Source organism: Salvelinus fontinalis, chromosome 28 (assembly GCF_029448725.1).
Source record: "Salvelinus fontinalis isolate EN_2023a chromosome 28, ASM2944872v1, whole genome shotgun sequence".
Classification (NCBI taxonomy): domain Eukaryota; kingdom Metazoa; phylum Chordata; class Actinopteri; order Salmoniformes; family Salmonidae; genus Salvelinus; species Salvelinus fontinalis.
In genome coordinates, this window is record NC_074692.1 from 18993886 (window position 1) to 19016987 (window position 23102).

General features: G+C 42.3%; 2 protein-coding genes across 7 annotated transcripts in view; both read right to left on the reverse strand.

The window, feature by feature from the left end:
- LOC129826319 (inositol polyphosphate-5-phosphatase A-like) overlaps positions 1–2888 on the reverse strand; it is a 46525-nt gene extending 43637 nt beyond the window's left edge. Inside the window, exon 1 of the mRNA XM_055886906.1 lies at positions 2447–2888. Coding sequence (XP_055742881.1) covers positions 2447–2506 — 60 coding nt within the window. The 5' untranslated portion in view covers positions 2507–2888. The remainder of the gene's footprint in view (positions 1–2446) is intronic.
- A 1361-nt stretch (positions 2889–4249) lies between these two features.
- Positions 4250–23102, reverse strand: part of LOC129826320 (glycerol-3-phosphate acyltransferase 4-like) — a 43550-nt gene continuing 24697 nt past the window's right edge. For 2 of the 6 annotated variants that reach the window (XM_055886908.1, XM_055886909.1), the window contains exons 7-13: positions 21544–21637; positions 21142–21257; positions 19564–19619; positions 19329–19414; positions 19121–19249; positions 15362–15441; positions 14444–15195 (exon numbers count right to left, since the gene is read on the reverse strand). In XM_055886908.1, the coding sequence (XP_055742883.1) occupies positions 15087–15195; positions 15362–15441; positions 19121–19249; positions 19329–19414; positions 19564–19619; positions 21142–21257; positions 21544–21637 (670 nt within the window). In that variant the 3' untranslated portion in view covers positions 14444–15086. Of the gene's footprint in view, positions 10636–14443; positions 15196–15361; positions 15442–19120; positions 19250–19328; positions 19415–19563; positions 19620–21141; positions 21258–21543; positions 21638–23102 lie in introns of those variants that run through there. The other 4 variants (XR_008755018.1, XR_008755017.1, XR_008755016.1 and 1 more) reach the window with 4 other exon arrangements.

The following is a 23102-nucleotide window of genomic DNA, read 5'->3' on the forward strand; positions in this document are numbered from 1 at the left end:
CGTACCCTCTTTCGAACTGTCTTGGTGTGCCTGGACCATGTTAGTTTGTTGGGGATGTGGACGCCAAGAAACTTGAAGCTCTCAACCTGCTCCACTACAGCCCCGTCGATGAGAATGGGGGTGTGCTCAGTCCTCCTTTTCCTGTAGTCTACAATCATCTCCTTTGTCTTGATCACATTGAGGGAGAGGTTGTTGTCCTTGCACCACATGGTCAGGCCTCCTCCCTATAGGCGGTCTCATCATTGTCGGTGATCATGCCTACCATTGTTGTGTCATCAGCAAACGTAATGATAGTGTTGGAGTCGTGCCTGGCCATGCAGTCATGAGTGAACAGGGAGTACAGGAGGGAACTGAGCACACACACTTGATGGGCCCCCATGTTGAGGATCGGTGTGGTGGATGTGTTGTTACCGACCCTTACCACCTGGGGGTGGCCCGTCAGGAAGTCCAGGATCCAGTTGCAGAGGGAGGTGTTTAGTCCCAGGGTCCTTAGCTTAGTGATGAGCTTTAAGGGCACTATGGTGTTGAACGCTGAGCTGTAGTCAATGAATAGAATTCTCACATAGGTGTTCCTTTTGTCCAGGTGGGAAAGGGCAGTGTGGAGTGCAATAGAGATTGCATTATCTGTGGATCTGTTGGTGAGGTATGCAAATTGGAGTGGGTCTAGGTTTTCTGGGAGAATGGTGTTGATGTGAGCAATGACCAGTGACAGTGGAACCCAAGAGAGTGGGTTCGATACCCATACGAAAAAGGGGGGAAAAAGTTGCTTTGGATAAAAGCATCTGCTAAATGTCATGCAGTAGGAATGCTCAACCGGTGTCGCTCATTCAGCCGACAGAAACGTTCAACCGGTTTTCCCCATTAAGCAGCAAGTCGGAGTCAGAAGCCAAGCCTTCTCTTGTCTCTACTCCTCCCGTTACGGGGTCTGAGACGCCGAAGCTTCCCACCATTAGCTCTGACAAATTAAAAACCCTAGTCATTGGCGACTCCATTACCCGCAGTATTAGACTTAAAACGAATCATCCAGCGATCATACACTGTTTACCAGGGGGCAGGGCTACCGACGTTAACAAACAGAGAGATTTTAGCGAAAAACTTTGCAACTGCACATTTCTTTCAGAAAATGTGTCTTGTAAAATGTTCAGTGAAAATTGTTAAAAGTAGTTGTTGTGCATTGAGCTGTATGGTTTGTTAAACTTTTAAATCAATGGTTTTTGTTTGGCATAAATTTTAAGTGAAAAACCAGTCTTATTCCGTTACCATGGAATTGCCCAGTTGTAACAAGCCTGCACACATTTCAATGGTGTCTGCAGCACTCAGTGGATGTTTAAGAGAAAATTATCTGTTTTCAGCTATATGAAATGGTGCCAATATTTTACTTTATGATCATATTTGACAGTTATAAGAAAGGTGAAATCTTATAGTAAGTTGTTTTTGTCATTTGTCATTTCAAGCCCTATTGCCTCACTTTTGTTGAATAGGGGAAAAATCATATGCTTTTTCATAAGTTCACAATATATGTACTGTGTGTACACTATGTACTTGAGCTTTTGTCTTCAAAAGTGAGTACACCTCAGCAATGTATAAACTATTTTTACCAGAAAGGTGAGTTCCAGACTAGACCTTTCTAAAATTATGCAACATTGCCAGTTATTATTTATGGCCATGAAAAATAGTTACGTCTATTTAGGCAGAAATCTAAATATTGCCCTATCAAAAACAGAACCATAGACTACTTTCAGGGTGAGTCAAACATAAAAATAAAAAAAATTAAAAAGTGAACTTCTCCTTTAAATGTGACGTTGTTGCACGCCATCAATTTCCTGTTTGATTTAAACTGTCTGGGACCCGTTGTTGCTTAATGGTTCTCTCCGCGGAGCTGATGTGAGGACACGCACGCAACCTCAATAATCATGCCGCAAAAAAAACTCTATAAATACGGGATGAGGATAACTAGGCAGAGGACTTGCAGTTGTATAGGTCGATCTAAGTAAATAACAAAACAAGTATGTCGTCAGAAGCCGCAATAACAGTGTCCCAAAGCGCAGCTACAGCGCGTTAAGTTACTTCAAAGTTATGGTCCACATATCGATTAAAAATAAACCATTTAGGCTACATAAATAATGGTTTTCATGATGAAAATGAATAGTCCAAGGAAGCCTGATGTTGAAAATTAACTCATTTTATAAGGCCTATTAATGATCAATTTAAATAGTGGATTGGATTGCATGCCCGATGACAGCCTGTGGGATTTGAATTTGTCTCCATTCTAATCTATGGAATGTTGTTACAAGCAGTAGAATTTGGTCTTGTACGGTTCTAGTGTTCTCCGGCAGATCTAACTGCTTACATAGGAAACTCGCTGTTCCACTGAAAAATTGAATAATCGCAATTCAAAGTGACTTAAAACAGTATATAGTCAAGTAAACATGTGTTTAATACTTACATTGTCGAATAATGATCCAACATTTGCGGTGACAAGTAGGACGTCAGTGTACATTTCCATGATAACGATCTAATTCCAGAAATAGTCCGCGGGAAGAACTCCGTTAGACGCGATGGCAAAATCCTTTGCGTATGTTACAAACAGTTTACTAATACGGCGCTGTATATGTCGCTGAAGAAGTCGGTCGTATAATTCATCTTAATCATTTGTTTCTGCTGTTTTTAACTTGCCCGCTTTTGGTTGATGGCGGGAGTCGTCTGTCGTCTGAACTCCTGCTCAAGGATAGACTTATCTTCCATGTCTGCTGAGAAATAGCAGGACAGGATTTCTGTCTTCGTTGTAATTGGATTTATACCTGGACCCTGCATCTGCTGCCTGCGCCAGAACAGTTCCTTCTGCCCTGCGCGACCAGATCAAGCAGTTGTTGTTCATGACACAACATTCACTTCGGAGCCCCGCCCACGGTACCCAGTTATTAAAGACACATTCCAACAATTTCTGAAAAACAATATCCCAGGTGTAAATACAGTAATGTACACCCACTGGGATTAAACAATGTGTTTTGAGCAACACATTTTTTTTTTGACACAAGTGCAAACTTCATGGAGTAGTAGGCCATTCAAGGAGTTGTTGGTCTGATGGTGCCCTCTGAGTCATGTCATCCGTCTCCCGCTTGCTTGCATGAACTGATGGGTTAGATGACAAATATCACAACGATATGCACGCTTCAATGGGGCAGAAGTTCGTGAGTTGTAATTCTGGATGGCCAGATAGCTACCAACAATGACAAGAAACTGCCATGTGGGGAATCGTACGTAACTCGTTTCAGCTAGTTATTGATACCATGTCTTCTTTTGACTGATTTCATGTCAATGCTAATTTGGCACAAATGCACTTGCTAGGTAACCAACAACTGTAACGATGTATTTGAAAGACAAGTGCTCATTGTGCAAATGTATCTGTTTTCAATAAACATCGGAGAAGAAATATAGTGTAATGAAACAGCACGGAGCAGGTCTCGAACCCTCGACCTCCTAGCCCGAGGTCCGGCGCGCTATCGACTGTGCCGCAAAAGCATGCTCCTGCGGCAGAGTCGATTTCTGCGCTTATAAACCCAGGGTCGTTACAATAGTTAACATATTGTCAACAATCTAAGCCACCCGCTTGTTTTGCCCCATAGTTCGCACGCATCAGCACAGATACAATGAGACAGATATTTCACCAGATGTATAACTGTGAGAAATCCTGTTGGCGTTTCTACTCATTACCAAATATGGTGGTGAGAGAACTCAGTGACCAGCAGTGGGAGAAGATGGAGTGAGATGCTAATTTACTAATCGATTAAACATTTGATCTCAATACAGTTTTGTTTTGGTAGCGGGACGCATCAGTGGCACTGTGTTATCCCCAAATCGGGCGAAGAAGGTGTTTAGCTTGCCAGTAAGCAAGACGTCAGTGTCCGCGACTTGGCTGGTTTTCCCTTTGTAGTCCGTGATCGGCTGTAGACCCTGCCACATACGTCTCATGTCTGAGCCGTTGAATTGCGACTCCACTTTCTCTATGCTGACATTTTGCATGTTTGATTGCCTTAGTGAGGGAATAACTACACTTTGTATTTGGCCATATTCCCAGTCACCTTGCCATGTTTAAATACGATAGTTCGCGCTTTCAGGTTTGCGTGAATGCTGCCACTAGCCATGGTTTCTGGTTAGGGTAGGTTTTAACATTCAGTGGGTACAACATACACTTCCTGATAGACGAATACACTGATACGGTGACTGAGTTTATGTTGTTCTCATAGGCAACACAGAACATATTCCACTCCGCGTTATCAAAACAATCTTGAAGCGTGGATTCCGATTGGTTAGACCAGTGTTGAATAGTCCTTAGCACGGGTACTTCCTGTTTGAGTTTCTGCCTATAGGAAGGGAGGAGCAAAATTGAGTTGTGATCTGATTTGCCAAAGGGAGGGCCTTGTAGGCATCCTGGAAGCTGGAGTAGCAGTGGTCAAGTGTTTCAGCAGGTCGAGTGTTTTAGCAGCGCAAGTACTACAGTCAATGTGTTGTTAGAACTACGGTAACATTTTCCTCAAATTTGCTTTGTTAAAATCCCCAGCTACAATAAATGCAGCCTCAGGATATGTGGTTTCAAGTTTGCATAAAGTCCAGTGAAGTTCTTTGAGGGCTGTCGTGGTATCTGTTTGAGTGGGAATATACATGGCTGTGACTATAACCGAAGAGAATTCTCTTGGGAGGTAATACGGTCTGCATTTGAATGAGGTATACTAGGTCGGGTGAACAAAAGGACTTAAGTTCCTGTATGTTATCACAATCAAACCATGAGTAGTTAATCATGAAACATACACCCCTGCCCTTTTATTATCCAGTTTTGAACATTAGCGAGTAATTTTCTCTGAAGCGGTGGATGTTGTGCGCACCTCCTGAGTCGGACTAAAAGTCCACTCAGATTACCTCTTTTCCGCAGGCGGTGTTTTGAAACAACGTTGTTTCCACGAAATTACATTGAATTTACGTGAAATAGACGCTGAATTGATGTCTGTACCCAGTGAGTGGAGTGGACTTTAATGCCTACCTTTTTTCTTAGTCAAGTTTTACTAAAACCACATCCAGACCCTAAAAACAGTAGGCTAGTAGTAGCATTTATACAGCTAGTAGCCTATTAGGTTACCCCATTAACAGATAACCCACACGTGTATGTCTGAGACCGGGAGAAATTATTATGAATGGTTGGGCCCATCAAAAACCAAATATTAAGCTACTTCACAAATAAATTAACAAATAAACAATTAAGCAACATTAAAATACATCAAATCAAAATCAAATCAAATGTATTTAAAGAACCCTTCTTACATCAGCTGATATCTTAAAGTGCTGTACAGAAACCCAGCCTAAAACCCCAAACAGCAAGCAATACAGGTACAGAAGCACGGTGGCTAGGAAAAACTCCCTAGAAAGGCCAAAACCTAGGAAGAAACCTAGAGAGGAACCAGGCTATGAGGGGTGGCCAGCCCTCTTCTGGCTGTGCCGGGTGGAGATTATAACAGAACATGGCCAAGATGTTCAAATGTTCATAAATGACCAGCATGGTCAAATAATAATAATCACGGTAGTTGTCGTGGGTGCAACAAGTCAGAACCTCAGGAGTAAATGGCAGTTGGCTTTTCGTAGCCGATCATTCAGAGTATCTCTACCGCTCCTGCGGTCTTTAGAGATTAGAAAACAGCCGGTCTGGGACAGGTTGCACGTCCGGTGAACAGGTCAGGGTTCCATAGCCGCAGGCAGAACAGTTGAAACTGGAGCAGCAGCACGGCCAGGTGGACTGGGGACAGCAAGGAGTCATCATGCCAGGTAGTCCTGAGGCATGGTCCTAGGGCTCAGGTCCTCCGAGAGAGAGAAAGAGAGAGAGAATTAGAGAGAGCATACTTAAATTCACACAGGACACCGGATCAGACAGGAGAAATACTCCAGATATAACAAACTGACCCTAGCCCCCCGACACAAATTACTGCAGCATAAATACTGGAGGCTGAGACAGGAGGGGTCAGGAGACACTGTGGCCCCATCCGATGATACCCCCGGACAGGGCCAAACAGGCAGGATATAACCCCACCCACACCACTAGAGGGATATCTTCAACCACCAACTTACCATCCTGAGACAAGGCTGAGTATAGCCCACAAAGCTCTCCGCCACAGCACAACCCAAGGGGGGGGGGGGGGCGCCAACCCAAACAGGAAGATCACGTCAGCGACTCAACCCACTCAAGCGACGCACCCCTCCTAGGGACAGCATGGAAGAGCACCAGTAAGCCAGTGACTTAGCCCCTGTAATAGGGTTAGAGGCAGAGAATCATGTAGCCTATTAATTTAGAGAGATTGAACATGATTCACAATCTGTTATCATCAGTGGCCTGGCAACAGTTTGCCATCTGCTGAATCTAGGCAAAATGTTCAAAGAATAGAAGATGAAAGACCAGATGCCGTTTCCTGATTTAAATAATCCATCAAACTCAGACACTGTTGTTGTAAAACATAACTGGTTGACTATTTTCAATGATGGAAACACAAAGAGCAGAGCGGTGTGATTTTAATTGGATTGAGCTCATCTCACCATCCTTTTATTCGTGACTAGCTCCATTTGGACATGTTCCCACCACTTTCTGCCACCATGCCTGACAAGACAGAAATATTACGTTTTTAAAGGGTTTTGACTGAATATGATCCATTTTAGCTTTACACTATGCTATGATCTTTGAGCAGACACTACATTGACAGTTCTGCACTAAAACAGCCACATTCTTGAGTGATACACTGATATTGTGAAAGAGCAGAATTCTGCCCCTCCCGCATGTTTTCATAGACCTCACAGCCTACTCTATTGGGCTTACTTGATAACAGGATAAACAACACCCCACTTATTATGGTGAGCTGTTGAATAATCCGGTCAGACCTAAGGAAGCGTATAAAAATGGCATAGGCCTATGGGGAAGGTCGGATAAATGTTTAACCTTGTGGTGAATAGGCCAGATAATTCAAGGATTAGGTGAAGCTCTCAGCAGAAGCACTATCTTTATTAAATGCAGTACATTGTACAAAAAGTTGCTTTTACAGTTCCTAACCATGTATTTTTCTTCCAAGTGGGGTTGCAACCATTATTTTGGTCTTGAACTTGCCTCAGTCTGAATTTGCGCAGAAAAAGTCAAAATAGTAAAGCACTGAAAGGGTGCAAGGGCCGAAAACATCTTCTCCATAGTGCTTGCAACGAGTTGATAAAGGTTGGTTGTGTAAACCATGCCATGGTTTGAGGTTTTCATACTGCTTCCTCTTGCTCATCTGTGTATTGCATGCTGGTCAATGGATCCATTTGAAGCCATTGCATCACACAGAGGCAGAACATAATGCTGCCCTGTCCATCAGCAGTGGAAACAAAGCCACCTAAAAGGGAAATTCCCCTGAAAGGCTGCTGAGGCAGTTCCTCACTGTTGGGATGCCACCTGAGTACTGGATGGGGTCTCAGCAGAATCACTGGCAATAATTTACCCTGGCTGAAAGAGTCCTGACTGGACAACATGTCACTGAGTGCATGGCCAGATAATGAATCGATATAGAACAGGGACCCCCTCCAAGCCAAACCATCGTACGTTAGCACACTTATCTTTTCATTAGATGATTGATAATGGAAAGGAGAAGTAATCATTATTTTGACATCCTAAATTATAATTGGAAGAGAAAGTGCCAACTACACCATAGCCTATTGCGACACTTTTAAGATACTCTGAAAAACAGGCAAAGCATCAATACAGGACTAAGATCAAATCCTACTACACCGGCTCTGACGGTCGTCGGATGTGGCAGGGCTTGCAAACTATCACAGATTACAAAGAGAACCCCAGCCATGAGCACTGCCCAGTGACGCGAGCGTACCAGACGAGCTAAACGCCTTCTATGCTCGCTTGGAGGCTAGCAACACTGAACCATGCATGAGAGCACCAGCAGTTCCGGACGACTGTGATCACTCTCCATAGGTGATGTGAGTAAGAACTTTAAAACAGGTTAACATTCCCAAGGACGCAAGGCCAGACGGATTACCAGGACGTATACATGTTTCAAACAGACCACCATAGTCCCTGTGCCCAAGAATGACAAGGTAACCTGTCTAAATGACTATCGCCCCATAGCACTCACATCTGTAGCCATGAAATGCTTTGAAAAGGCTCGTCTTGGCTCACATCAACACACTCATCCCAGACACCTTGGACCAGGGGTCTCCACAACAAGTCGATCGTGAGCTACCAGCACACTCATGAGTAACTCGCCAAACAATTCTGAAAGTACACTACATGCAATTCTCACGTGTTCCACTGCAAACTATCATAAATCTCACAAATATTAGACACTGCACGCTCCCAGCTACTATCTAATCAAGGCAACATTGACATTAACCCACCCCTGGTTAGCCACTAATGGCTTAAAAAGCCAAACGTAACATAATATCTGGCAATTCATTTCCAGCAGTATTGCCCGTCTGTCTGTGGTGCATGCGTTTGTCCATCACTTCTTGTGTAGCCAGTTGATGTGATAACCGTCTTGTTGATTGACAGAAATACTTTACCAAAAACTAAATGTTAACTGCAAAGTTGGCTTACCTGGCAGAAGTATATCATTTGTATCTAGTATTTGTTATTTTCTAGCTTTGCCAGGAAATGAGCAGCAGCAGTACAGAACCATCATTAGACCTGAACATTAGATGGCACATTTCTCACTCGCTAGATGCGCAATTATACTCAAGAATGAAAAGGTTCGTTTTCTTCCAGACCTAAAAAAAAATGTCTAAACATGTACTCAGAACATCCAATTTTGCTCTTTCTCCTTGGGCAATTGTAATTTCAGTAAAAAATAAAACCGAACATAATTTGGGAAAATATACAACAATAATATTCATCAATAATTTTCCTCATTATTTAACCATCTTCTATATAAAACCTTATTTGTTTATCGAAAATTGTTAATGAGAAGGGTGTGCTTGAAAGGATGCACATAACTCTGCAATGTTGGGTTGTATTGGAGAGAGTGTCAGTCAAATCATTTTCCACAGTCTTTGCCTGTATTCAGTTTTCATGCTAGTGAGGGCTGAGAATCCACACTCGCATAGGTACGTGGTTGCAAATGGCATCAACGTCTTAACAGAGCGATTTGCCAAGGCAGGATACTCTGAATGCAGCCCAAATCCAGAAATCTGTCCGTGTCTTCTGATTAAATTACATTTTCATAGAACCGCTTGTTGCAATTTCGATGAGGCTCTCGTTCAGATATCGGTAAGGGGACTAGAGGCAGACTACGAAAAGGGATAACGAATCCAGTTGTTTGTGTCATCGGTTTCTGGAAAGTACCTGCGTAATTGCGCACCCAACTCACTCATAGCGAAGCACCCATCACATTGTCCATAAGCTTGAGTTCATTCGCACACAAAATCATACAATGATAGAGACCTGTGTGTTGTCCTTGTTAATGCAGACAGAAGAGCTCCAACATCTTAATCACAGCCTCAATTTTGTCCCGCACACTGAATATAGTTGCGGAGAGTCCCTGTAATCCTAGATTTAGATCATTTGGGAGAAAAATAACATCACCCAGATAGGCTAGTCGTATAAAACTCATCATGCAAGCGGTCAGACAAGTGAAAATTATTGTCAGTAAAAACAAAGCTTGTCTCAATTTAAAAAAGTATCAATACTTTGCCCCTTGATAACCAGTACACTTCTGTATGTTGTAAAAGCGTTACATGGTCGCTGCCCATATCATTGCACAGTGCAGAAAATACACAATAGTTCAGGGGCCTTGCTTTAACAAAGTTAACCATTTTTACTCGTGTCCAAAACGTCTTTCAAGCTGTCAGGCATTCCCTTGGCAGCAAGAGCCTCTCGGATGCTGCAGTGTACCCAAGTGGTGTCGGGAGCAACTGCTTGCACGAGCGTTACCACTCCGTCTCCCTGTCATGGCTTTTGCGCCATCAGTACAGATACCAACATGAGCAGCAGCTATGTTTGGCTACATACAGAGTATGTGGAATTCCCGCAAGAGAGTAACAGTTAATGTGACTGGATGTTAATTATTTGACTAGGCTACCTATATTTGACGTTATTTCGCTTAACACTAGATGGTTTAATTGTATTTTTAGCAGTGAAACGAGGCTACTCAGGCAAGGGGAAAAAAACTCAACCCAAATGTATAGCCACGTTGGAAAATATAAAAATGTAAAAAAATGTTTTTAATGTGGATCACATTTTTATTTGGTGTACCCCCAGTACGTGAATACCTTTCTTTAAAGGAACTTGAAATGATCCCCACATATAAATGATTTATTCAACCCCATCAACCATTACTATAGCAACATTTCCGTTTTTTGGACGACATTCAGAAACAGGAATACTTGAATAACACTACTGTGAAGCATCAATAACACAAAGCAATATCAGTCAGGCAGCCAACAAAATATTGAAAGGAACCTGGTACAGGGTAAAATGTAGCCAGCAGGCCCACAGCCGGCCACCTTCCTTACCTGAATGCCAGCTTCATGCTTTGAATTCTGATGGAATCCTTCGTCTTAGGGGTTCCAGCGGACAAAGGCCACTCTTTTCAACAAGCTTGTCCAAGTGTGTATTCTTGTATACTAATGAGAAGAAAAAAAGAATGGCATATGCTTGCGTCGACAAGTGCTCTCAATAGCTCATTCTACATTAACTAAACGTGTACAAGTTTGATGTCTTCATACAGGGATTTTTATTGGTCAACACTGGACACATTGGATCAGAACGTTTATACCCCTGGTACAGTACTGGGATGAAAGAACCAAAACAGGAGTTTGAGGAAGGCGAGGGCCAGGGATTTCCACTAGGCTTGCACTGCAGCCTAACAGGGCGTAAAACTAACTCTGCATCTGCACTCCCTCTCCGTAAGGCCCCCTCAAATAAGCTGCCAAGCTATGGGAAGATAGTTGATTTAAAAAAACATGACATCTGTTCGCTGTCACTTTCTGAAGTGAATTTGGCAAGAGGATTCCCACAGTAGATGAGAAGCTTTCATAGAAATATTAATAGATTCAGCAGCAAGGGAACAAGGCATTTTTAACATCTGAGGCCCAGTATATCACATTAAAACCGGTGCCTAGCAAAAGTATTCACCCCTCTTTTCCTATTTTGTTGCATTACAACCAGTAATATAAATTGATTTTTATTTGGATTTCATGTAATGGACATATACAAAATAGTCCAAATTGGTGAAGTGAAAAAAATAACTTGTTTCAAAAAATGTCAAATGGAAAAGTGGAACGTGCATATGTATTCACCCTCTTTGCTATGAAGCCCCTAAATAAGATCTGGTGCAACCAATTACCTTCAGAAGTTAGATAATTAGTTAAATAGTGTGCAATCTAAGTGTCACATGATCTCAGTATATATATATATATACACACACACACAGCTTTTCTGAAAGGCGAGTCTGCAACACCACTGAGCAAGGGGCACCACCAAGCAAGCGGCAATATGAAGACCAAGGAGCTCTCCAAACAGGTCAGGGACAAAGTTGTGGAGAAGTACAGATCAGGGTTGGGTGATAGAAAAATATCTGAAACTTTGAACATCCCACGGAGCACCATTAAATCCATTATAAAAATTTGAAAGAATATGGCACCACAACAAACCTGCCAAGAGAGTAGAGGTCGACCGAATATGATTTTTCAACGCCAATACCGATTATTGGAGGCCCCAAAAAGCTGATACCGATTAAAAATCGGACGATTTTTTAAAATGTATTTGTATGAATGACAATTACAACAATACTGAATGAACACTTATTTTAACTTAATATAATACATCAATAAAATCAATTTAGCCTAAAATAAATAATGAAACATGTTCAATTTGGTTTAAATAATGCAAAAACAAACTGTTGAAGAAGTAAAAGTGCAATATGTGCCATGTAAGAAAGCTAACGTTTAAGTTCCTTGCTCAGAACATGAGACCATATGAAAGCTGGTGGTTCCTTTTAACATAAGTCTTCAATATTGCCAGGCAAGAAGTTTTAGGTTGTAGTTATTATAGGACTATTTCTCTCTATACGATTTGTATTTCATATACCTTTGACTATTGGATGTTCTTATAGGTACTTTACTATTGCCAGTGTAACAGTATAGTTTCCATCCCTCTCCTCGCCGCTACCTGGGCTCGAACCAGGAACACATCGACAACAGCCACCCTCGAAGCAGCGTTACCCATGCAGAGCAAGGGGAACAACTACTCCAAGTCTCAGAGAGTGACGTTTGAAACGCTATTAGCGCGCACCCCGCTAACTAGCTAGCCATTTCACATCAGTTACACCAGCCTAATCTCGGGAGTTGATAGGCTTGAAGTCATAAACAGAAGAGCTGCTGGCAAAACACACGAAAGTGCTGTTTGAATGAATGCTTACGAGCCTGCTGCTGCCTACCACCACTCAGTCAGACTGCTCTATCAAATCATAGACTTAATTATAACAATAACACACAGAAATACGAGCCTTAGTTCATTAATATGGTTGAATCCGGAAACTATCATCTCGAAAACAAAACGTTTATTCTTTGTGAAATACGGAACCGTTCCGTATTTTATCTAACAGGTGGCATCCATAAGTCTAAATATTCCTGTTACATTGCACAACCTTCAATGTTATGTCATAATTACGTAAAATTCTGGCAAATTAGTTCGCAACGAGCCAGGTGGCCCAAACTGCTGCATATACCCTGACTCTGCGTGCAATGAACGCAAGAGAAGTGACACAATTTTCCTAGTTAAAATAAATTCATGTTAGCAGGCAATATTAACTAAATATGCAGGTTTGAAAATATATATAAAATATATACCTTGGCTTCTTACTGAATTCGCGTAACAGGCGGGCTCCTCGTGAGGCAGGTGGTTAGAGCATTGGACTAGTTAACCGTTAGGTTGCAAGATTGAATCCCTAAGCTGACAAGGTAAAAATCTGTCGTTCTGCCCCTGAACAAGGCAGTTAACCCACTGATCCTAGGTCATCATTGAAAATAAGAATGTGTTCCTAACTGACTTGCCTAGTTAAATAAAGGTGTAAATTTTTTTTTTAAAATTCAGCCAAATCGGTGTCAAAAAATACAGATTGTTATGAAAACTTGAAATCGGCCCTAATTACCATTCCGATTAAAATCGGTCGACCTCTACAAGAGAGGGCCGTCCACCAAATCTCAAAGACCAGGCAAGGAGGGCATTAATCAGAGTCAACAAAGAGACCAAAGAAAACCCTGAAGGAGCTGCAAAGCTCCACAGCGAAGATTGGAGTATCTATCCATAGGACTACTTTAAGCTGTTTACTCCACAGAGCTTGGCTTACGGAAGAGTGGCCAGAAAAAAATAAGCAAACACGTTTGGTGTTCGCCAAAAGGCATGTGGGAGACTCCCCAAACATATGGAAGAAGGTACTCTAGTTAGATGAGACTAAAATGTTGCTTTTTGGCCATCAAGGAAAGCACTATGTCTGACGCAAACCCAACACCTCATCACCCCGAGAACCTCGTCCCCGCAGTGAAGCATGGTAGCATCATGCTGTGGTGATGTTTTTCCATTGGCAGGGACCTGGAAACTGGTCGGAATGATGGATGGCGCTAAATACAGGGACATTTGAGGGAAACCTGTTCGTCTTCCAGAGATTTGAGACTGGGACGGCGGTTCACCTTCCAGCAGGACAATGACCCAAAGCATACTGGTAAAGTAACACGAGTGGTTTAAGGGGAAATATTTAAATGTCTTGGAATGTCCTAGTCAAAGCCCAGACCTCAATCCAATTGAGAATCTGTGGTATGACTAAAAGATTGCTGTACACCAGCGGAACTCATCCAACTTGGAGCTGGAGCAGTTTTGTCTTGAAGAATGGGCAAAAATCCCAGTGTCTAGATGTGCCAAGCTTATAGATACATACCCCAAGAGACCTGCAGCTGTAATTGCTGCAAAAGGTGGCTCTACAAAGTATTGATTTTGGGGGGGTTGAATAGTTATGCATGCTCAAGTTCTTGTTTGTTTCACATAAAAAATATTTTGCGTCTTCAAAGTGGAAGGCATGTTGGGTAAATTAAATCATACCTTTTTTTTTTATTCCAGGTTGTAAGGCAACAAAATAGGAAAAATGCCAAGGGGGTGAATACTTTTGCAAGCCACTCTAAGTAAGTAAAAGCACAGAATGCTGCTTAAACCACAGCTATTGTGAGCTGGCAGACAGCTCAGAAATAAGCTTCATGGTCGATTAGGACGGGAGGCAAAGTGAGTGTTTAGATTATGTAGGCTAGTTTAGATGAGACAACGGTGGAGTATCTACTACACTTCAACAACCCTCAGTCACTGAGAATGTATATTCTCCACATCATAATGTGAACAGTCTTCCACATTCCACGAAGACAAGAACAGAAACAAAACCCAAGCTCCACTTTAACATAACTCCTATATTTTACACGTGAATACAATGCTTAAAATAAAAGGTTTTCATTGAAAAAAACAATTTAAAAAAGTATTACAAACATTCACGTGGTACCTTGCCATATCAGTCTGTTGGGAACAACATGGTCACAGATTTCCCCTTCAGTACAAGCTCTCCAATACTTCTCTATGCTGCACTGCTACGTCCCCTGGCAGATCACTTGTAACTTAAAAAACAAATATGATAACTGTCATAATACTATTAACAATAAACAGAGAGACAGGATAAAAACAAAACATATACATTAACTCAATGAAGGTCATAAATATATTAGTCACTCAAAAGACAGTGTGTTATCTTCCCTGATGGTGAGAACTCTTAGTGTGCAGCATCATGACAGGCTGGTGCACTAGAGGCCAGTCCATTGTCAAATCATTAGATACAGAGGACAGTGCCCAGAATGGGCTGTAACAGCAATAAGAACTTAATATGCCAAGCTGAGGCACTGACCGAGGAAGCCAAGTGAAGAATTCCTGACATGAGGGTTGGAGTATTCCAGGTCAAAAAAATCCTTAAGGGTGCAGAAGGAAGTCCATTCTGTTGTCCACAAGTGGGTCTCTGATCATCTCATACTCTGTACGTTTGACTTCAAGAACGACTGCGGTCCTCTTGGGTTCCCACTAGCATTTTGCTGTATAACTTTTGTTGCTCCTCTTTGAATGCATCTTTTACTTTCCCTCGCTTTAAACCGCCGTCCCTACAAAGCAACATCATTCACAAATCCATTACACAGTACTCTGTGATGCTCACATAGGGATACAGCTGAGCAAAACTAAGCTGGGTTTAACAATGACACAGACCTGATATTATAAGCCTATAACCCATGTGTACATGTTTACAGATATTTGCTATGGGTTACTCACCACAGCAAGTCCACCAGCCCTCCTTGCCTGGCGATAGCTGCTTTGACCCGACTGGCAAACTGGACTGCATCCTCTCCTTCCTGTTCAGAAAGGAAAACAAAGATGAAGACCAGGTTGTCACACAAAGGGGACTGGGCCACCTGAGCATCAGACATGTGCTGGAAAGGGTCTCAGTGCACATAATGTATGAAGGACCTATCCTATTCAATGGCTACAGCCACTAACGGGCAAAATTGGCATATTGTAGTATAGTATCAAGTAAATTGACAAACTGGGATATCAAAATCAAGCACAGTGCACTTTATGGGCCATGCATCAAGAGGACAGAAGAATCTCTAAATATGGAGTGTTCTGATTCTGTGTGACTACGATCTCTAGGTTACAAAGAGACTGGAGAAGATGGCTGCACCAAGTACTAGTTTCCCTTCAAGCAGCAAGTGGAAAATGTATTCAAAGGGCAGGACACCTCTGAGGACCAGTTGGATCCCAGCCCAAGTTCCTTCAACTCTGACATTTAAAGAAAAATGTCCCAATCTTCCCTCCCTCTGCTTTCTACATCAAAATGGGACCATCGTCGGTCAATGGCCAGGGCCACAAAGCTAGCCAACCCCTGCCTCTGAACATGTTGTTTTAGAAGTGGGTGGTAGTACTCGACCCTTTCCTGTTATTCATGAGCGAGGTCTGACCAAGTTCACATCCACACCCGGCTCAAAATACAAAAATCATTATACCAAGTCACACACGTTGGTCATCCACAAACCTGGTACAAATTGCTTTGTCAAGCTCTGGTTGTGCAATCAGCATTAAATGTACTGTGAAAGACAACCTAACATGAGACAGACGCGCTGCGCTGGCTTATGCACATGTTGGTTTAAAGGAGGCAGCCATATTAGCCTCTCAAAATACTGATATGAATCACATTTCCTTAAAATCAGGGGTGGAAGCTGAGGCCATCAACCTTAAAATGTTCATGAGATGAATGCTGATTTGAAAATCCACTCAAACCAGGATTTATTTGCATCACCAAATGCCAACTCTGGGTAGCTTGAGCATTACCTAGGTAAATCATGCCAGGCTAAGGTCAAAGGAAGGTGTGCATCATATGTATCCATTCAATATGACCTACTGGTGTATTTAAATGATAGATTGTGCAATGGCACTAATATCAGCCACATAAAACAGCCAACCTCAGGGAGGTTAGCTTGACTACACAAATGTTTATTTATTTATTTATTTATTTCACCCTCATTAAACCAGGTAGGCTAGTTGAGAACAAGTTCTCATTTACAACTGCGACCTCGGCCAAGATAACGCAAAGCAGTGCAACAAACAGCACAGAGTTACACATGGAATAAACAAACATAGTCAATAATACAATACAAAAAGTCTATATACAATGTGTGCAAATGAGGTAGGACAAGGGAGGTAAGGCAATAAATAGGCCATAGTGGCGAAATAATTACAATATAGCAATTAAACACTGGAGTGATGGATGTGCAGAAGATGCATGTGCAAGTAGAGATACTGGGGTGCAAAGGAGCAAAATAAATAACAGAATGGGGATGAGGTAGTTGGATGGGCTATTTACAGATGAGCAATGTACAGGTGCAGTGATCTGTGAGCTGCTCTGACAGCTGGTGCTTAAAGCTAGTGAGGGAGGTATGAGTCTCCAGCTTTAGGGATTTTTGCAATTCGTTCCATTCATTTGCAGCAGTGAACTGGAAGGAAAGGCGTCCGAAGGAGGAATTGGCTTTGGGGGTGACCAGTGAAATATATCTGCTGGAGCGCATGCTACGGTGGGTGCTGCTATGGTGACCAGTGAGCTGAGATAAGGCGGGGCTTTACCTAGCAAAGACTCATAGATGACCTGGAGCCAGTGGGTTTGGCGACGAATATGAAGCGAGGGCCAGCCAACGAGAGTATACAGGTCGCAGTGGTGGGTAGTATATGGGGCTTTGGTGAAAAAAACAGATGGCACTATGATAGACTGCATCCAATTTGCTGAGTAGAGTGTTGGAGGCTATTTTGTAAATGACATCGCCAAAGTCAAGAATCGGTAGGATAGTCAGTTTTACGAGGGTATGTTTGGCAGCATGAGTGAAGGATGCTTTGTTTGCGAAATAGATGCTTAATGAGAGTCTGGACGGAGAGTTTACAGTCTAACCAGACATCTAGGTATTTGTAGTTGTCCACATATTTTAAGTCAGAACCGTCCAGAGCAGTGATGCTGGAGGTGTGGGCAGCGATCGGTTGAAGAGCATGCATTTAGTTTTACTTGCATTTAAGAGCAGTTGGAGGCCACGGAAGGAGAGTTGTATGGCATTGAAGCTCGTCTGGAGGGTTGTTAACACAGTGTCCAAAGAAGAGCCAGAAGTATACAGAATGGTGTCGTCTGCGTAGAGGTGGATCAAAGAATCACCAGCAGCAAGAGCGACATCATTGATGTATACAGAGAAAAGAGTTGGCCCGAGAATTGAACCCTGTGTCACCCCCATAGAAACTGCAGAGGTCCGGACAACAGGCCCTCCGATTTGACACACTGAACTCTGTCTGAGAAGTAGTTGGTGAACCAGGCGAAGCAGTCATTTGAGAAACCAAGGCTTTTGAGTCTGCCGATAAGAATGTGGTGATTGACAGAGTCGAAAGCCTTGGCCAGGTCGATGAATATAGCTGCACAGTATTGTCTCTTATCGACGGTGGTTATGATATGGTTTAGGACCTTGAGCGTGGCTGAGGTGCACCCATGACCAGCTCGGAAACCAGATTGCATAGCAGAGAAGGTAGGGTGGGATTCGAAATGGTCGATGATCTGTTTGTTAACTTGGCTTTTGAAGACCTTAGAAAAGCAGGGTAGGATAGATATAGGTCTGTAGCAGTTTGGGTCTAGAGTGTCTTCCCCCTTTGAAGAAGGGGATGACCGCAGCAGCTTTCCAATCTTTGGGGATCTCAGACATTACGAAAGGGAGGTTGAACAGGCTAGTAATAGGGGTTGCAAACATTTCGGCAGATCATTTTAGAAAGAGGGTCCAGATTGTCTAGCCCGGCTGATTTGTAGGGGTCCAGATTTTGCAGTTCTTTCAGAACATCAGCTATCTGGATTTGGGTGATGGAGAAATGGGGGAGGCTTGGGCAAGTTGCTGTGGGGGCCACAGGGCTGTTGACCGGGGTAGGGGTAGCCAGGTGGAAAGCATGGCCAGCTGTAGATTTTTTTAAATTTAAATTCTCAATTATCACGGATTTATCGGTGGTGACAGTGTTTCCTAGTGCAGTGGGCAGCTGGGAGGAGGTGCTCTTATTCTCCAATGACTTTAGTGTCCCAGAACTTTTTGGAGTTTGTGCTACAGGATGCAAATTTCTGTTTGAAAAAGCTAGCCTTTGCTTTCCTAACTGCCTGTGTATATTGGTTCCTAACTTCCCAGAAAAGTTGCATATCGCGGGGGCTATTCGATGCTAATGCAGTATGCCACAGGATGTTTTTGTGCTGGTCAAGGGCAGTCAGGTGAACCAAGGGCTATATCTATTCCTGTTTCTACATTTTTTTGAATGGGGCGTGCTTTCCAGTATTAATTTTACTGGGGCTAGTGTGCGCTAATCAAATATCATGTTCCTGCCATCATTAAACAACCCACAATAGCCAGTCAAAAACGCCACTGAGCTTAGGATCTTGAATCAATGTCAAAGCAAACCTCAAGCCTTTTAGCGATATTTTCAAGAAGATGGATTTTAAAAAGAAGACGGTGAGGTTTTGCCCAGACTAACCTCTCTGGTCATGGGTGGCAGGTACCACACACTGCACACAATGGCCCAGCTGCTCATCATCCTCAGCAGGTAGTTGACCATCCCAAACTGGCTGCTGTTCCAGAAGGCATCTCCAAAGCGGGGGTCGTACTGTTGGGACAGGGACATCTGATTAATACTGGGAGACCGGTAAAAACATCACATGCAAGCGCTCGCGACACACACTCACCTTGATGGCCACAGGGTAGACTGTGGAGCCAATCTCAAAGCTGCCTTTTTTAAACATCATTACTGAAGTGTTGTTGATGCAGGTGCCTATGGGGAAAAGTCAGTGTTTACAAATGGGGATAGGAAATTATATTAAAGCTAACTTATAATCACATTTCCAATGTAGAAATGCAGTAATCAACACTACTGTAACTTATGTTCAAAACAGTAACTAAAGAAAAACAAAAACGACTTACCTTCGGGGAAAATGAGAATAGGCAGTTTAGTCGTGTCTTCTACATGATCACTCAATCTGCAACACAAGAGGTGTTGTAAGTGTACAGTAGAACGGGGCTATATGGACAAATCTATATCCCGATAAATTAACTGAATTCTCATGATAAATAAATAGAACAATAAGTCTAACAATGTGCACCAGTTACTTTTGTATACTTGTAATTGCTACTACTACTTTGAATGATGTAGTTAGCAATTGCCCAAATTAAAGACTTATTTCAAACTTCACATTTCTCTAGTATAGGCTATCAGTAAAATGTCTTCGATGAGTAGTCAGTTTGGTTGGTGTCAAATGTTTGATTTATCGCCCCAGCTCTAGTGTACAGTATATTGATTAGATACAGCTTGACTAGTCTTTACCAATACACAAACACTAAACCCAAAATAGTCAATAAATCAAAACATGGTCACAGTAAACCGTCAATGGATTTGTCAATTATCCATTTATACTTAACAAAAAAATGCAAAATGCAACTGAGTTACAGTTCATAAGGAAATCAGTCAATTTAAATAAGTTCATTAGGCCCTAAGCTATATATTTCACATGACTGGGAAAGAGTGCAGCCATGGGTGTGCCAGCCAATCGGAATGAGTTTTTCTCCACAAAAGGGCTTTATTACAGACACATACTCAGTCCGGGTGGCTGGTCTCAGACGAATCCGCTGGGGAAGACGCTAGATGTGGAGTTCCTGGCCTGGTGTGGTTATATGTGATCTGTGGTTGTGAGGCCGGTTGGACGTACTGCCAAATTCTCTAAAATGACGTTTGAGGTGGCTTATGGTAGAGAAATGAACATTCAATTCTCTGGCAACAGCTCTGGTGGACATTCCTTCAGTCAGCATGCCAATCACATGCTCCCTTAACTTGAGACATCTGTGGCATTGTGTTGTATGGCAAAACTGAACATTTTAGAGTGGCCTTTTATTGTACCCAGCACAAGGTGCACCTACCTGTGCAATGATCATGCTGTTTAATCAGATTCTTGATATGCCACACCTGTCAGGTGGATGGATTATCTTGGCAAAGGAGAAATGCTCACTAACAGGGATGTAAACTAATTTGTGCATAAAATTTGAGAGAAATAAGTTTATACATTCTGAAAATTTCTGGGATCATTTATTTCAGCTCATGAAACTAACACTTTACATGTTGCGTTTATTTTTGTTCAGTATAATTTCTTTAAGTCTTTGCTAAGGTACAGCCGAGTTAGCCTGGCTGACACGACTAACGTGGTACACAGCGAGGGAGAGCTGTGCCCCACAGGTCTGCACAAGATAATTTTTTGTGCGTATATATTTGCTTAAAAATAGAGCGAGCTTTGATTGGTTCTCTCAAAAAAAATTTTTTACAAGGGAATAGGCTTTTTTTTATTTGGGAAAGACTGAACCAACCAGTAAATGCACAGCCCCCTTTAGAATTGACGCATCGTGCTGACAACATCAAGCAGCTTTCGAAGCTCTAGTCAGGAGGACAGTTTGGTACCTACCACACTCGAGCGGAGTGACTTCCAACCCAAAAGTGCAGATGTGCATTACTACCTTTTGGCCACTAGATGTCGGTCTTTGACTTCAGAGCGTTCAAACCAAATGTGTGGACAGGCTTTCACCATAGACTTCTGGATTACGCCCATCAAACCACCATGGATTTGCCCAACCTGGAACAGACACACACACACACGTGTGGTTTAACAAACATCTGATGATACAGGTCAACAATCTCACACCTGCCTCTCTAAAATACAATTTTAATTCTACATTTTTTGGTAAATTCTCAGTAAGAAAATGTGAGTGCTTGCTTCTAAAATATTTTGTGTTATGGTAGTAAGTAGCACACCAGTAACTTTCTAAATTTGACACTAACTCAATGATTGACAGCAGTCATTCAGTACTGTGGTAGGTAGCATTGTGTCTGACTGCTGTGCTGTTCATCATGGGCCTTACCATTGCATAGCAGCCATCACTGGCCAAGATGATGACGTCGATGGGTGAGGTGTGGTTGGCCACACAGATCCCTCCATTCTTGGGCTTGTTTTCACTGGGAGGATAGATAGAGAGAGAGAGGGGACAGGATGAGTATCAGGAAACAAGACATTATCAGGGAATGACCATTCCAGTGTAAACTAGATCCTAAGAAACCAGTGGATGATGGAAAATGGGTTTGAGGGAGAAGCCAGGCTCCCTCTCCCCTCCCTAATCGACATGAACGTGAGAGAAAACAAGTGATGTTGGCATTCAAAGCCTGATCCCCTGAGCATGTTGGACTGGAATAGGAGGTTACATTCAGGAGATAAATGTTGCTGATCATGTTATATTGTTACCAAAACAGAGCCCCTCTTACACCACTTCAGCATTTTTTGCCCCCAGACTAGGCAGGGGAACATGCTGTAACAGGCCCAGGGCTATATGTAGATTCCCTCAGGGGACATAACCCATACTGAATACACCACATTCTTAGACAGTTTGGCCTATTAGAAACATGTTTATGAGCAGTTATTTTCATACCGATGGATAAGTCTTCGAAAACATTTGCACTTAGGGCCAATTTCATGGACAAAGACGAACCTCCTGGTCTTGGAAATAATGATTTGAATGAGTAGGCCTACGGGTTAAATACAGTCCCTGACTATGGCGGCTCATGTAAAAAATGTTTTTACTGCAAAACAAAGGCTATATTGACACATTCATATGACAAGTTCCCTCTGACCTAGAGTTGGTGATAACGACTATTTCTTAATCTGATTAAGACATGTCTTTTGCAACATTTCCTCTCATTTTCTTCTTTAACATGACTCATTTGAATCAGCATTTGGCTAGTAAGGGCTTTGTCAAATAAATGTGACTAATGGTTTTGTACAGTGTTGCTCTCTGTATCAAAATGTATCAAAATCAACACATCAAGCCAAGGCTTTGGCCACTGTCTGGCATTGCCTCACACCACAGAAAATTAGTGTCAATAAAATCAAATCAGAGGACATTTGAACTGTGCAAACTGCCTGCATCATGTCAAAGGGAATGTCCACTTTGTGCTTTTCAAATTTAGCCTAATCAAAACACAAACTGTAGCATAAACTGACTGGGGTAGTGTAGAGTCAGGTAAATATAAATAATCTGATTAACTTCCTGTACTACTTCCTGCTGAGCTGTGCCAGCCAGCCCGAACAGTAGGTCTCACCATGGGTCTCTTGACAAACAGTTCCCCCAGAGCACAGGCTATTTTTTTTATTTTTTTATTTTTATTTCACCTTTATTTAACCAGGTAGGCTAGTTGAGAACAAGTTCTCATTTGCAACTGCGACCTGGCCAAGATAAAGCATAGCAGTGTGAACAGACAACAACACAGAGTTACACATGGAGTAAACAATAAACAAGTCAATAACATGGTAGAAAAAAGAGAATCTATATACAATGTGTGCAAAAGGCATGAGGTAGGCAATAAATCGAATAATTACAATTTAGCAGATTAACACTGGAGTGATAAATCATCAGATGATCATGTGCAA